Genomic DNA, 14,627 nt, shown 5'->3' on the forward strand with positions numbered 1-14,627 from the left:
CATTATGATACTTTTTTTTGGGTACGTAGTATATATTGCGTGCAACTTTTAGCATTAACCATTCTCCTGGTGTCTTGCATAATTTCGCCTTGTCTTGGGTACCTCTTGGCATCAAAGATACATACAGCATTTACATCCCTAAACGAACATCTTTTATATTGTTTCCTACTTAGTTTTGCTGTTCAGCTTTTATTTCAGCCAACAAGAAGTAATTAACTGCAAGAATATTTTCCTAGCACTTCATTGGTTTGAGCCCAGTTAAGACAAAGACTGTCAAAACCCTGCCTTTGTGACCTCTGAATTATATTTGTGTTACACTGATTGTGTCAGTGTCTGAGTTCTCTCAAAAACTGGCAGTGTTGGGTAATGTTTTGTTCTGTGTGGGGAAATGAAGTCAGTGCACCTGGTGTGTAAAACAAACAGAACTTCACCCCAAAAACCCCACCCCAAAAGAAAAAAAACCCTGTGTTGATAATGAGCTGTATTTCGACAGTTTCGTAACAGGAGAAAAGAGAAAATTCCTGACTCTGCAGATCATGACCGAAGTCTCTGTGCAGGGTTTGCAGGAATGGTCACATTCACCTTCAAATTGAGCACTCTGACATCACATATGTCACAGTATGACGCATGTACACAGTTCTGTAGATGCATTAGTAGTCTTAGGTGAAGATAACTACTGTATGCCATAGTTTCATTAGCTCGTTTTCAGAGTGCCTTAATTAATTCTTCATTGTAAAAAGGAAAAATAAAATAAACAGGGAGTTATTCATAAAAGCCCCAATGGAGTCATGGACCAAAAACCTGCGTAGTGACCATCTCTTCTGGAACATTTCCTTTGAAATGCAATTTGGATAAACTTCCTTGGGGTTAGATTTCCAACTGCAAGTGTGCTGTTCCCTCTGAAAATCAGGATCCTTAGGATGCCTTCAGAGTTCAGTCACTGGTACCTCTTGCAGACTTACGGAATCTAGCGGACTGAAGGAAGTTGAAACATCAAGTAATCCACTCATTTTTGCAACTCCAGTTTATAATATATTTTACCAGAAATGAAGATTAGAATCCCTTTCAGTGAAACAGTAGGATTTGTAGATGCCAGTATATGGGTGTGTTAAAGTTAAGAAGTGTTAAACATTTTCCGCAAACTGATATTCAAAGGACTTCAGCTGTTCTCACTGCGACTGAATCTGTCAGCCACGTGTAGGGCAGTGTGACTGTGGAAGCCTTAGTGATGGACTGCATGTGTTGTCTGTTACACAGGAAGCACAGAATCTGATGGCTCTCACAAACGTGGATACACCCCTGAAAGGAGGTCTTAACACTCCCTTGCATGAAAGTGACTTTTCAGGGGTAACCCCACAGAAACAGGTGGTTCAGACTCCGAATACTGTGCTGTCCACGCCCTTCAGGTAAAGCAGTGTCTTTTTCTAAGGGTTGCTTGGGGGGGGGGCGTGTGTTTCGTGAGGTGGGTGGAGGAAGCAGAGTGGAATATGTGCAACAGTAGCTTATGATCAGCGCTTTGAACCAAGTTTTAACTCGCTTCTATTTCAAGCCCTTGTTGTACAACTTTGTCTGTCACAAGCTCAGCCAGACCATCCCCATCTGTGTTTGTACAGGGTATAGCTCGCTGGAGTTTTGGTCCAAAGTAAGGTCTTCTGTGGTCTGGAGCAATATAAGTTATACAGAAGTAATACAGGAGTATAAATAGGAAGATGGAGTGTCACTCTGTGTGTGGATCCGAGCCCTTCCAAAGTGTTACCTCTGAGTCGAAGGTGTGGGAGGTCGCTTAGCCAAACCCACACTGAATTTTTGAAAAGCTGGAGTAAATATTTTATAAACCATATATATCCAAAATAAAATACTTCTTATATTGCCAACCCAAACAGTATGGAATTGCTGGTTTAACTCTTGCAGTGGGTCCTGAATAAATATATATCCCACAAATGCGAAATACATACAGCTACAAAATATTACACTTGGTCCATTTTGTCCGTCAATTTTTTCAACTTGGGTTCTAATTTTACTTGTATCATGCTAGTTGGAAAAGTGGAGAACAGAATAAAAAGGACCTTTATGGCAGCTTTTCAAAAGCAGCTTTATTTTGTTGTTTAAAAGCTGTGTGTGAAAGCCCTGCTCTTTTAATTGGATCTACATAAATTAATCCTTTTCTGGAGATCTGTTGGCGTCAGCGCAGTACAGAATGAATGTAGAGTTTGGCCTGGAGTGATCTGGCTGTTCATTTGGGTTACTTTATGTTAAAAAATGTAAAGACATTCTAATTTTGTTGTTTGATTGGGGTTTTTTTTGGTTGTTGGTGGTTTTTTACCTTCTGAAGTTCAGATTTGCACATGTAAATATAGTGTCTGTGTTTCGACTTGACTTGGTTGCAGAAGTGCTGTATCAGTGTGAACATCCAGGACCTTGAGCAGAGAGAAAATAATCCATTAAGTGGTTAAAGATAAACAAAGGAAAGCCATAACTTTTTAAGGAGGCAGAGCCATGTTATTATTTAGGTCAAAAGAGCAAATCTTTAAATGAAGTACACCTTTTCTTTCCTATGATGGTATGAAATGTGTAATATTTTGATGCAAGGTTTTTATGGAAGTTGTCTTGCGTTAGGTTTTGGGTCTTGGTGTTTTTGTGTTGTGTAGGTTGTTTTTTTTTTTTCACATTCTAGTTAGAAGAATTTTCTTCAAAGGTATTAAGTTGAAAATTTGTAGTAGGATCTTAAACACGGCATGGAACTGAGAGAAATAGATAAAACCACCCTGCTTACTTGGAAATTGTTTCTTCTGGAAAGTCAGCATAAAACTTTTTCTGCGAGTGTAGTCAACAAAGTAAATACACCCTATGAAACAGTCATTTGAGAACATAAAAATTCATTGTGGTGTTTTTTGTGGTATCATCCTGCAAATGTCATTGCTTGTATTTGTTACCCTAAATGAGAGTTCTTAAAAATCTCTGCACAACCTCAAGCAAGAGGAGAATATCCCTTGTCTCTCTCAGACATACCTGGTAAATAAGAGCCTGTTGCGTCCCTTGAAAGGACCAGTAGCCTGTGCCAGGCCATACAGACTGTTGGGTTTGTCCACCATTATGGCATCTTACTGGTACTGCAGGATTATAGTAGCTAGTAGTGGAAATGACGTATGAAGTCCCCTTGTCCAGTCTGTCTATGCCAGGGTTATTCCCTACAGTACACATACTTGTCAGTACTGTCTGAAAATATTTATGTAAGCATAGATGAGTACTGTAACGTAGGCTTTTTTCTAGAAATTTTTCACCTTTTTGAACTTGTTTTCTTTGAGACATTTAGTGATGTCTTACCAGTTTATTATCATCATCATCATCACTATGTGAAAGCTGGCAACAGAAAACTTGTGACTATATCCAAGACAGCGTCTGCACATCTTTCATGTAGTAGGTTATTGGTATAGAACAGCGTTTCTTCCTAGTTCAGAGGAGAAGCAACTGAGGCCTACAAAATCCAAGACTTAATTATTCTTGCCTAACTTTAGGTGCTTAAAAGTAATTATTGTCATGTAATTACTCCTTCAATAATTAGTGAAAGCAAGGAGGCATCTGTGGGGTGATTCATTCAGTGGTAAGATGGTACAGCTGTTAAGCCCGATGGATTAAGAGTGAATGACTTGCTACAGGTGGTAGGGAAATCAGAGCTTGCAATTAAATCCTGATGACTGTATCCCAGAATAGTGCCTTGTGACTCTCAAAAGCAGTGGTGGGAGTTTGTGTTGATGTAGTTCCTGAAACTTATCTTAACAGAATGGTGTGCCTAGGTTTCAGCTTGACAGGTCCTTGGTTATGTCTTGGCAGGTTTAAACAATTTATTTTTTGGGTTCTTCTAATTGCCTGTTATGGTTTCACTCAAGAAAAAAACCTGGATTGACTTTATTAATGGTATTTACATAACTTTTTGCAGCATTCAGACTTTTGTAAGTAGAGCTTTTTACACAAAAGATAAACGAGTGTATCTGCACTTCCTCTAGAACACCTTCTCATGGACCAGAGGGCTTAACTCCCCGGGGAGGACTAACTCCTAAACCTGTGGTTGGTACAACTCCTGGTAGAACTCCACTGCGTGATAAGTTGAACATCAACCCAGAAGAGGGAATGGCAGATTACAGTGACCCATCTTACGCAAAACAAATGGTAAGAAGTACTAAAGAAGTGGAAATCAGTGCTCGATTAATTTTCAGGATTTTTAATTCTCATTTTCTGAACAGAATTTTATTTTAGAACAAAGCAAGTGCTATTTCTACCACTTGTCTACAGATCAGTACTGATAAAATCAACTCTTGATTTGAAAGAACAGAACTCTTGCCACTCAGAACGGATGTCAGCGTGCTCAGTAAAAGCACTCTTAACGCTATTTGTCAAAGAAGACGTGGTTAAGTTCCAGTCCTGCTTGTATCTTTGAAGCTGAGCAGGAAATATGTCTCAAGCAGAGATTCATTTTTCTTGCAATCTGATGCAGCCCTCAAATCCCTCATCATCTTGGCTTCCCGATTTACCTGTAGGAGCTTTTCATCAGTCTGTCGTGTTGACAACATGGAGCTGAAGGAGTTTAATTTTTGCCATTAGGATCACTTGGGTTTGAGATGTCCAGTAATCTGAGTCCCATCCAGATTCTTTCATCGCCTTTGACGACAGATGTTTCCGTTCTTGGCGATTCAGCCAGATGTACCCTGCCAATTAGACGTGTCATGAAAGGGCATATCCCTAATAGGTAGCACCTTGGGAACTCCTTTTATGTGGCTGATTCTGCAGCCTTAATTGTGGCTTTGGGTATCTCCCACCAGGGCTATTGACATTTTTCTTTTTGGGCTAGCTAAGGATATCCACTTCAAGATTTTGGCGTGTTCTTCTCACAGAAATAACTCTTCAAGTTCAGAATTTTGGATTTCCTCTTAGCTTGAAGGACAAGGTTTATTCGATGTCCTTATACTTTGGTTCTGTTTTAGCCTTCTTATATTGAAAAGGCTTTTTGCTGACAGAAGGAAAAGTGGGGCTTCGATTTCCTGATCGACTCTACTGGTTTCCAGACCTGGTGCTGTTTGCCTCATTTTCGTACTGTGCCACAATCCGCAGATTTGTGAGCAACTGCAAGGAAAAAAGTTCCCGCGAGGCTTGCAAATACCCCTGTGCCCATCGTCAGCATGGGCACATTTTTACATATTTTCAGTTTCTTGAAAGGTATTTATGCGAGTCTCTGCTGTTGTACTGAAAGTCCTGGGAGGTAAAAGTGCCATGCTGTTGTTTTTGCTCAGTGTGTTTCAGCCTGGTTGAAGATTTCATTAGCTATCTTCAAGAAAGCTGTCTGCTGGGTTTTTCTTTCAGAGGGTTTTTGTGCACCAACTCTGGGGTGGTGCTCTGAAGGCCATGGATTAGTAACGTGCCTCTTTTGTCAGACTTCAAAGATTTTGTTTCTGTTGGCTTTGCCGCAGACTGAGGTGGCCAGGTGATGTTAGTTGTGTGTTGTTCATGTCTCTTGATGAATGGAATTTGGTCGTGTTGCGCCTTAGTGCATGAATCCAGAGCATTATATCTTACTGTTGTTTCAACAGGAGAGGGAGTCTCGTGAACACCTGCGCCTTGGACTCATGGCCCTTCCTGCTCCAAAGAACGACTTCGAGATTGTTTTACCTGAAAATGCAGAAAAAGAGCTTGAGGAACATGAAGTAGATGAAGCCTTTGTAGAAGATACTGCTGATATAGATGCCCGCAAGCAGGTAGGTGTGTGTGGTGTGGATAATGCCTTTTGTTTAAAACAAAGTATGTTCCTTGTATGGTTGCCATAGTTTCGTACCTGTTTAGTGGAAGTAGTGCAGCTTCTACAGGACAGCAGGCAACAATGTGCTGTTTTCTGTGCTGCCATCAGAGTGTACGCACACAGAGGCTAAATCAGTTTTCTCTCTGAATCCTTTTCTTAATGTTATGTGTCACGTCATTTTCTACGATAAAGTTCCAAAGAGTATGTCCTCCCTCCTGCGTTTGTCCTCCAAAAGATAAAAATATAGTTAAAAGGGTTCTTGTCCAGAGGCACATGCTCTGTAGAAGCACATGAGAATTGTGCTTTTTTTTTTTTTTTTTTTTTTCCCCAGTTTCAGGTGATTCTCTCAAGGTTAAAAACTACTGTTTGTGAAATGTAAGACAGGTTTATACAAATTCAGGCAGGCTGGTAGCACACAGGTAGAAATCTGCCAGGCAGTGAATTGGTCCCTTTTGTATGACTTGTACTGCAGGATTACCCAGACAGCCAAGTGGTGAATGGGTCACTGTTGTTTTGTTTTGTTTTGTTTCCTTTCAGACTTGAGGAAGGCTCGATAAAGCTCTAGCTTAAGTTCTGCTGGTTAAAGAGCTGTACTGGCCCGTAATTAGAGACACTTTACATTTTTCTGTTTGTAAGAACAGTCTCTTTTCCATTTCTTGCTTATCATAATTTCTGTGATGCAAACCTGGTTTTGTTATATACCTTCAAATAAATGTGTGGTTTTTTTAGTTTGGAGGGGTTTTTGCCAATGACTCTGCTTTAACAAGTGAACAAAACGTTTTAAAAAATCCTGTGCTCTGATATCTTCTAATATGATAAGCATTTCCCAGCATGTGATTCCTAGCATGTCCCATTTGGGGAGGAACAGATTATATACATATATATGCATGTCTTCTGCATACATACCCTAATAAAAAGTCTGAATAAATACAGATAATTTATGTGTGTGGAACAGAGAAAAGAATTCAAGTTGTAATATCATACAGGAGAATTGCATCCTGCCTTTCAAATAAAGGTGTGACACGACTGGGGTTAGAGCATGGAAGATAGTGGTCATCGTTCCTGAGGTTCTAGACAACTCTGCCTTTTCATGTTATTTATTGTCTGAAAGTGGAATGTAAGGAGAAATCTCCTGATTTTAACTTCCACAAGTATTGTTTTAGTGAAGTAGTTACTTTATGTTGTTGAAGAGGACAAATAGTCCTGGCTGCACATTTAAGTCTTTTTTTTTTGTGGTGGATTTCGTGTCTGGAGAGTTAGAGCAGTTGTCAGACCTGGTGTGGAGAAACTGATAAAGAATGAAGTCTGCTGGGGTTGAGGATGAAGGACAATATGATGGCTGGAAGTGACTGTTTAGGATATCTGTCTTCTCAGAGTTAGTCTGCTGTGCTCGTCGTCTTTACTTTAGAGGCAGTAAATTATGATGTCATCACGTTATTTGGCTCTGGCTTCGTTACATGAAGTCTTTATCCTTTAAGGAATCTTAGCTGCAATAACCAATTAGTTTTTGTATCACATACGTTTCTACGAAGCATCTGATTGTGTTACAGTAGCTGCAGTAACACTTAGCTTGTCTGTCTAGGCTCTCCGAGATGCAGAGCGTGCCAAGGAACTGAAGAGAATGCACAAAGCTGTTCAGAAGAATCTACCACGGCCCTCAGAAGTAAGTGGAAGCAAAATTCACTTTTAAGGAAGAAAAAAAAATAGAAATAAAGCTTTTAACCATTACAGGAGGAAACACAGTCAAAGTAGATCCTGAGAGAAAGAAGTCTTTAGAGCCTGCTGGTTTCAGCATTACAGGGAACTTTCACAGCAAAATCATGATGAGGTGTTTCATCCGCAGAAACGAGGCCACAGTTGGGTGCTCAGGTTGCTGTGCGTGTCACACCCCAAGGGATTTTTGCACCTGTTCTACATGGTTTAGCTGGTGCATAAAATTAATCATCAGGTGGAGGTATATGAATTAACTGCAGTCTTTGGTGTTTGTGAGCTTTTTTTTTTTTAATTATTCCTGGGCAGGTTAATGAAACAATACTGAGACCCTTAAATGTGGAACCACCACTAACAGACTTGCAGAAGAGCGAAGAGCTGATAAAGAAAGAGATGATTACTATGCTTCATTTTGATCTTTTACACCACCCATTTGGAGAACAGCCTAGTGGTAAGAAGGGGAAAGGCCCAGGATTTGGAAGCAACAATGCAGAACATATGGCCTACTTGGAACAAAATCCTTATGAGAAGTTCTCCAAAGAGGATCTCAAGAAGGTGGGAATTGTATGGCTTAATTAGCAGTGACCTAATGTCTCCTTATGTCATGGTCCTGTAATCTTGCAAAAAAAGATAGACTCAAGCCTGCACAGAATTAAGTTGGGAGATCCCAAGAGCATTGTGTGAAGAGCTGCAAGGATAATTTAAGTGCACACTCTCTTTTCTGTGAGCTAATGTTAATCTAGGCACTCAACAGAATGATTAAGATGCTATATTTGTCCAGAGACATTGCCTTTTAGGTGCTATTTTGAATGTGTTGTGATTGCTTATCATTTTTCGTAAGGGTAGGAGCTATAATACCCCAACAATTACCAAGTTCTACTTTGCTGTTTCAGGAAATCGATGTTAAGTCATCGAGACTTTAACTAGGTGTGATATCCACCTTCTGCTGCCCGTGCAGTTTGTTAATCCAGAATTACTAAGCATTTGTTTAATAGCAATGCAGACTAAATATGACAGCGGTAGCCAGCTTGTAACTTGGAGCAGCATATCAAATTGTTTAATTGCTCTTGTCAGGTTTGATCCAACAGAGCTGTGCTAGCGCAGAGCCTCTGCTGGGCTGTGGCAGCTGATCTTATAGCATAGCTGGTTGACAAGCGCTGCGTGGGCAGGATAGGCTATTGCTGGAGGAGATGAGTAGCCTGGCTGGGCCCTCTGTCCTGTTCTGCGATGTAATCCCAAGATAAACAGCAGTCCTGGACCAAGGGTTCCAGTTGGGGCTGTTCATTTTATTGAAGCAGCCACAGCTCTTGCCTTTCGCTGCCGGTGACAGTTCAGACATGCACTGCCGTGGCTGGCTCTTCCAGAGTTTCACCTGTGAAGTTACGCCCGTAACCTTGGACCAAATGCTTACAGGAATAAAAGTGAGTGGAAAGGACAAAATCACATCCCACCAAGTCATTTTATGCAGGCTCCTGCTATCTGAGACTTGTCTTCTGACAGTAGCTGTGGTATCTTTACACCTAAGTCCCATGTTACTTTAAAGTGACTCTAAAAGTACACAAGCAAATTTTAAATCCATCTTTTTGACCATATCTGACCAATGAATCAAGAGCCTAAAGTGAGACCCACTGAACAGTATGTACTGCTGTTAAATAAAAAAATTGTACTTGGGGATTTCTGAGCAGGAGAAGTTAAAGATGGGAAATACAGTTAGGTCATGAGTTTCACTGCCCTGCCAGTGTTGGAGTGTTCCCTTAGGAACAGGCTTTCTCTGGTTGTTTTGAAGTGCAACAAGAACTGGGTTTTCTATCACTTCCCTTAGAGGCTATTACACAGTCCAGTAGTTTTTGTCTGGAAACTTTCTTCAGAGCCCTTGGGAGTTTTGTGTCCCAACTGATGGGCAGAAGTTTTTCGTGTCCTTGCTCCTGCTTGCTCTCTAACATTCAGCGTAATATTCCCTCTTTGTCTAAAATCAAATTCAAACCAGGAAGTTTTCCTGTCTCTGCGCTCTCATCTGGGGCTTGTTTATTGTGCTTTATTTCTTCTTTTCTTTTTCTTCCTCCTAAAAATGTTCATAAAATGCTCCTTTCTTTTCCTGATGTGTCAGGCTCTTTCGGGGAGGATTAGCAGTGGTGCTAAGCACAGTATGCTGAGCTCTTAAAGCTGTGGAACTCTTTTGGTGCCACAACTAAATAGCCTTAAGTAGCTCCTCACAGTGTACAAATCGAGGCTAACTGAAAGTGAACCATTGTAACATTTAGCTTTGTCAGGTGTGGTTAAACTGCTGCTTGTTCTTTTCATCTGTCTTGACCATCAAGGACAAGTAATTAATTTTTTCCCCAGTATCCCTGGAATCACCTGATCTGGTGATACCTGAATTACTTCCTGGGCAATGTGCTATTATAAAGCATAAGTCTGCTTGCAGTGAGGTATCTGCTGCTGATGTGGATGTTCCTGGTGCACACGTAGTTCTTATCGAAAGAGAGGACATGCACTGATGACCAGTGAAGTCCAGATCAGCAAAGATATTATAGGTTTTTTAGTTACAAATAAAACTGGAAGGATCTGGGTGCCTGTGCCGTTTTATAGGCCAGGCTCTTTGTCAGAAATATTAAAAGTTGTGAGAACTTGAATCTTTTCAGTTCACTGTGAGTTACTTTGTAAACTAAACTGGGAGCAGGAGAATGCTGGTCTCACACTAGTAGTTCTCTAGCAACAGAGCGTGGGTGGTTACGGTCAGCGTAGCGTTTCCTGCAGTGGAGCTTGTACAGCTCACCCATTAATGGTTAGAGTTGACTTTCCGGGTTGTGTGGAGAAGGGCAAGGAAGAGGAAATGAAAAGCGATTTTTTTTGTTTCACAGAACAGCTGCTTCTGTCTGTACAGTCCTCCCTCCCCTCAAGGTCCTTGCTGCAGAAGAAAAGAAATAAAAGCAAGATGAAGTACCTAGCTGTGTCACTGCTTTCATTAGCTACAGCCGAGTGATGTCAAGTTTGGCCAAATTGTGTAAAATGAGGGCTAGTTGTGCTGTGAGTAGCTTTGTACCCTGGGCTTCATTTATAATCTACAGCATCTGTCTTCGGTTCCATAGTTAGCTTAACCTGGTGGTGAGCTTTTAGTACAAAAAGAGAAACTGCCCCCGTGAACTGTACACTGAAGGACTGAAGAGGAATTTTCCTGTATCCCAGGTATTGTAACTGCAACTCATTTCTCATTTCCAACAGGCGCAGGATCTGCTGGCACAAGAGATGGAAGTGGTAAAGCAAGGAATGGGGCATGGAGAGCTCTCCAGTGAAGCTTATAACCAGGTGTGGGAAGAGTGTTACAGCCAGGTGTTATACCTGCCTGGACAGAGCCGCTACACAAGAGCTAACCTGGCCAGCAAAAAAGATAGGATAGAGTCTCTTGAAAAGAGGCTTGAGGTCAGTGTCACTTTTTTCTGCTTTTTGCCTTTTTTTTTTTTTAAAGTTTTTACCCATATGTTTTGTTTCTTTATTTGATGTAAGAGTTACAGATTCCTTTATAAATCATTGAGGCCTTTTGGTTGGGATTCCTTTGAAAAGGTTGTTGAGGAATTCTCCTAGGGAGTTCATAGATGTCCTTGAGGTGATGAAATCATCTTCTCTCATCCTTCTCCTTTTCTTAAAATAGCCCTAGAGTATTCCCACACAGAGTTTCTCTTTGCATTGTTAGCTGTAACACTGCTCATCTCACCCGCTTGATTTGCAACTGGAGAGAAGGTCAGGTTCTGCTCTCTCTTAATTCCGTGTGGATTTTTTGCTGTTTTCTTAATCTCTGCTATTAGCAGATCAGATAGCTGATCTTTCTAGTTTTGTGCTTTGTCCCTGGCAGTGGCCCGTATGAGATACTTCAGAGAAAGAGGCTTGAAAACTCCCAAATGTCCTAAAACTCCTTTCAAGTTCTCTTTTGAACTTAAGATTTGGTTTCTGATTCACTATTACATACGTGAAGGTCCAGATAGTCCTGAATTCTTGGCAGACTGGCATCCTCTGCCAATTCCAGCAATTCCCTCCAAAAAAAAGAAGAGAACCATGGATGTTTGTGATCCTGTTCCGCTTTATCAGGAAACAGTAGGCCTCCTTACGAGTGCATTTTAAACTGAAATTCCAGGTTTGCAGTTCTGTATTTGCATAACTAACATTTTCTGCAAGTGCAAAATGCCAGAGTTAGATCGCAGCCTCTCACCGATGTGTCTGCTTGCAGTTTGAGTCCTATGGCAGGGCACTGGTACTAAGGGACCAGGAGCTGAAGCTACATCTTTTTCTGCTGAGTTGTAGAGTTTTCTGGTGTCAACATGCTTGCATCAGTTTATTCAAAATGCAGCAGTCACGGGCCTTAACTCAACGAGGCATTAAGTTTTGGTAGGGTGTCCTGGGATTGGGGGAGTTGTGTGTGGAGAGGAAATCATTTGAGGGAAGGTGCACTAAGGAGAAGGTGACAATTCAGAACCCTTTGATGCTGATTTCCCTTGCCCTGTCCTCTAGAGTTTCACCCAAACACTCCACGCAAAACACAAAAATACGCAGCTTTGATGATAAAAAATAAGCTGGTTTTAAGCTGGTTTTAAATGGTTTCTTCTCACAGAACATGTGTTTGTTCAGACTTGCAGTAAGTCCTTCACTGTTTTCCAAAACTCCGTTTTAGCCTAAAAGTCTTTCTAAATTATGCAGGCATCAGATTATTTTTTTCCATGGTAAAAGGGAACTTTAAAGTTGTTCTGTATTTAATATCAACGTAGCTACTGTTGCTAGAAGTAAACCTCCTCAAACAGAAATAACACGAGAGAGAGGCCAGAACGGCTGAATTTTCACTTGGTTCATACACGTGAAATGCAGCGTGAATGTGTGTTTTGTCAAGTCTGTCAGGCCAGAACGTCATCCAGGTACAGACTCCACAGTTGTTAGTCAACCACTCGGGCCAGGAGCGGTTCCCCTGCAGGTAGCCCAAGTAGCCCAGCGGTTCGGCGATCGTGCCGGAGCGCCTGTCATGCAGCGGCTGCCCCAGCAGAGGGCACCATTGCCCTGCCCAGCGCCGCCCGCCCTGCTCTGCACTTCGCGCACCCAGTGTGGCAGCCGGGGCTGTGCTGGCCTCACGCCAGCCGTCTGAGGGCTGTCCCTAATTTGTATACAAATGCTTTTGAAATTTAAATATCTTACGCCCAAAACTGCATTAGAAGTGCGTTATTAAAGTGGCAAAGTCAAACAGCCAAAGTCAGGGAATGCACAAACAGCCTTACTCTGGCAGCTTAATTTGCCTATGCATATGCATTACAAGGCAGTCTTTAATTTCATGATTACAGCCTGGTTTTGCCACAGACTCATTTACTGCACAGAGTGGACGGTACTTGCTTAATGAGTAGCTATTGAATATTTTGTTTTCCCTTTATTGTTCAGTGTGCGGCTCTGTGCCGTTACGCTGCGCGCTATTTCTGCTGTCTAAATTGGTTACTTCTGTGTGGGCTTTCTTGGGCTGTTGATTTCTGTTCATCTTCTGACAATATTTGATGGGGTAGTTGGTGGTGGTATGCCTATTAAGGATATTGAAGCAAAGAAAGTAAGGTCAAGTTATCCATTCATCAACCCCCTGCTGCATTTGTTTGTTCTGTAAGTGCTTATTGCTCTGTAGTCACAAGACAGTCGCCCAGGAAGCAAAACACAAGTCAGAGGTTTCGCCAAGGAAAAAACGTGCATTTTATTTGCTACTAACACTGCGTGGGACTCCATGTTAGCAAAGCCCGGCCAGCTGTGTCTGCGATCCATTGCTGCTCCATCGTGAGACTCCGTGCCTTGCCACCGTAGGTCCATCTCTTCAGATTAACTGGGAGCTTGGAGCGCTGCTGGACAAGGCGAATTGCTGCGTGTGCTTACGGTGCAGTGAGCACCAGCTCGTGTATGTGGTCAGGGTACCACACACCCCGACTCAGTCAGGCCCCCGGGGCCAGCAGAGCTGCGCAGTGCCCCGCAGCTGCAGGTGCAGTGGAAGTTCGGCGCTGCCTTTCGCTGCTCACTGTTTGAGTGCAGGTGGACTCTTTGCAGAGTTAAACTTGAGCTGAGAATCTCTCCCCAGTGGGTGCAAAGTGCAGTTTAATGCTGCTCTGTTCCCTGGCCTATTTAAAAGGCCCTTCCTGAAAGGAAGATATACAGTTTCCTAAGTACAAGTCACCAAATGAATAATTTTTTAAATAATAAATAAAAAAGCATAGCAGTTTAATGAACAAATGAATATACAATGGAAAAAGCACAGCAATTTTTTTTTTTTTTTCCTAACCGATTCTCAGCAGTGGTAAAACCCACCTTCATTTTAATGTTTTTCCAAGTAAAGTTGTCTGAAAGCAATATCAGTTGAAATAGATATTTTAATGGGAAGTATCAGGCAACCTTAATGAAAAGCAGGGATATTAGCTCAGCTTTCAATATCCCAAGATACTTGCCTGTGCTCTTAACTTCCTTTGAGAGAAGAGTAGAAACTGTAAAATGGAGTTTGCCAGCAACAGAAACTGATGTTGATCAGCTTTTGGGGCTGCTTCTTCCCCTTCACATTGCACTAAGATCATTAGAAAGAAAACGTGAGAGTTCAGTGATGTTTGCTGAAGACAGCTGCACATCGGACAGTCACTATCTAATACTTCAGTGTGGGACTGCTAACGCCCTGCAGATCCTGTGCAAAAAGTCCAGCTCTTTGTAGTGCTGTCTTCATGGCTCGGAGATTGCTGGGTGGATTGATGGGGTGGACAGTTGTCTTTCTCAAAGTGGCCTGTTGCAGTGCCTGGGTGGTTTCGTGGTGGCAGCCTTGTATATGTTGACATGGCATTTAAGTTTTTGAAATTGATGGTGATACCACAAACAGGTTTATGCTGTCATTGATGAACTTGAGGAGGCAAAATGGAGCAGTTGTGGAAGGCTTCTGTTTGGCTAGATGTCCTGTCCAGGCATCATCAGCTGTAACGCACAACTCGGCAGTGGTTACGTATTGGAATGTACTAACACACCTACTATGTGTTAGTAACAGTATTCACTTTTTCTTTTATTTCAAAGCATTTGGACTCTTTGAATGTGTTACTTAACGTGGCTTAAGCAGGTTACAAGGTTAGTACGTGAAGTTTTTTGCCAT

At 41.7% G+C, this 14,627-nt stretch overlaps 1 protein-coding gene across 1 annotated transcript in view; it reads left to right on the top strand.

Moving 5' to 3' along the window:
* Positions 1 to 14,627, top strand: part of CDC5L (cell division cycle 5 like) — a 35,618-nt gene that overhangs the window by 8,545 nt on the left and 12,446 nt on the right. Inside the window, exons 9-14 of the mRNA XM_086461650.1 lie at positions 1,258 to 1,406; positions 4,005 to 4,167; positions 5,583 to 5,747; positions 7,371 to 7,451; positions 7,808 to 8,053; positions 10,721 to 10,918. Coding sequence (XP_086317776.1) covers positions 1,258 to 1,406; positions 4,005 to 4,167; positions 5,583 to 5,747; positions 7,371 to 7,451; positions 7,808 to 8,053; positions 10,721 to 10,918 — 1,002 coding nt within the window. The remainder of the gene's footprint in view (positions 1 to 1,257; positions 1,407 to 4,004; positions 4,168 to 5,582; positions 5,748 to 7,370; positions 7,452 to 7,807; positions 8,054 to 10,720; positions 10,919 to 14,627) is intronic.

Source organism: Leptosomus discolor, chromosome 2, assembly GCF_034619465.1.
Source record: "Leptosomus discolor isolate bLepDis1 chromosome 2, bLepDis1.hap2, whole genome shotgun sequence".
NCBI lineage: Eukaryota > Metazoa > Chordata > Aves > Leptosomiformes > Leptosomidae > Leptosomus > Leptosomus discolor.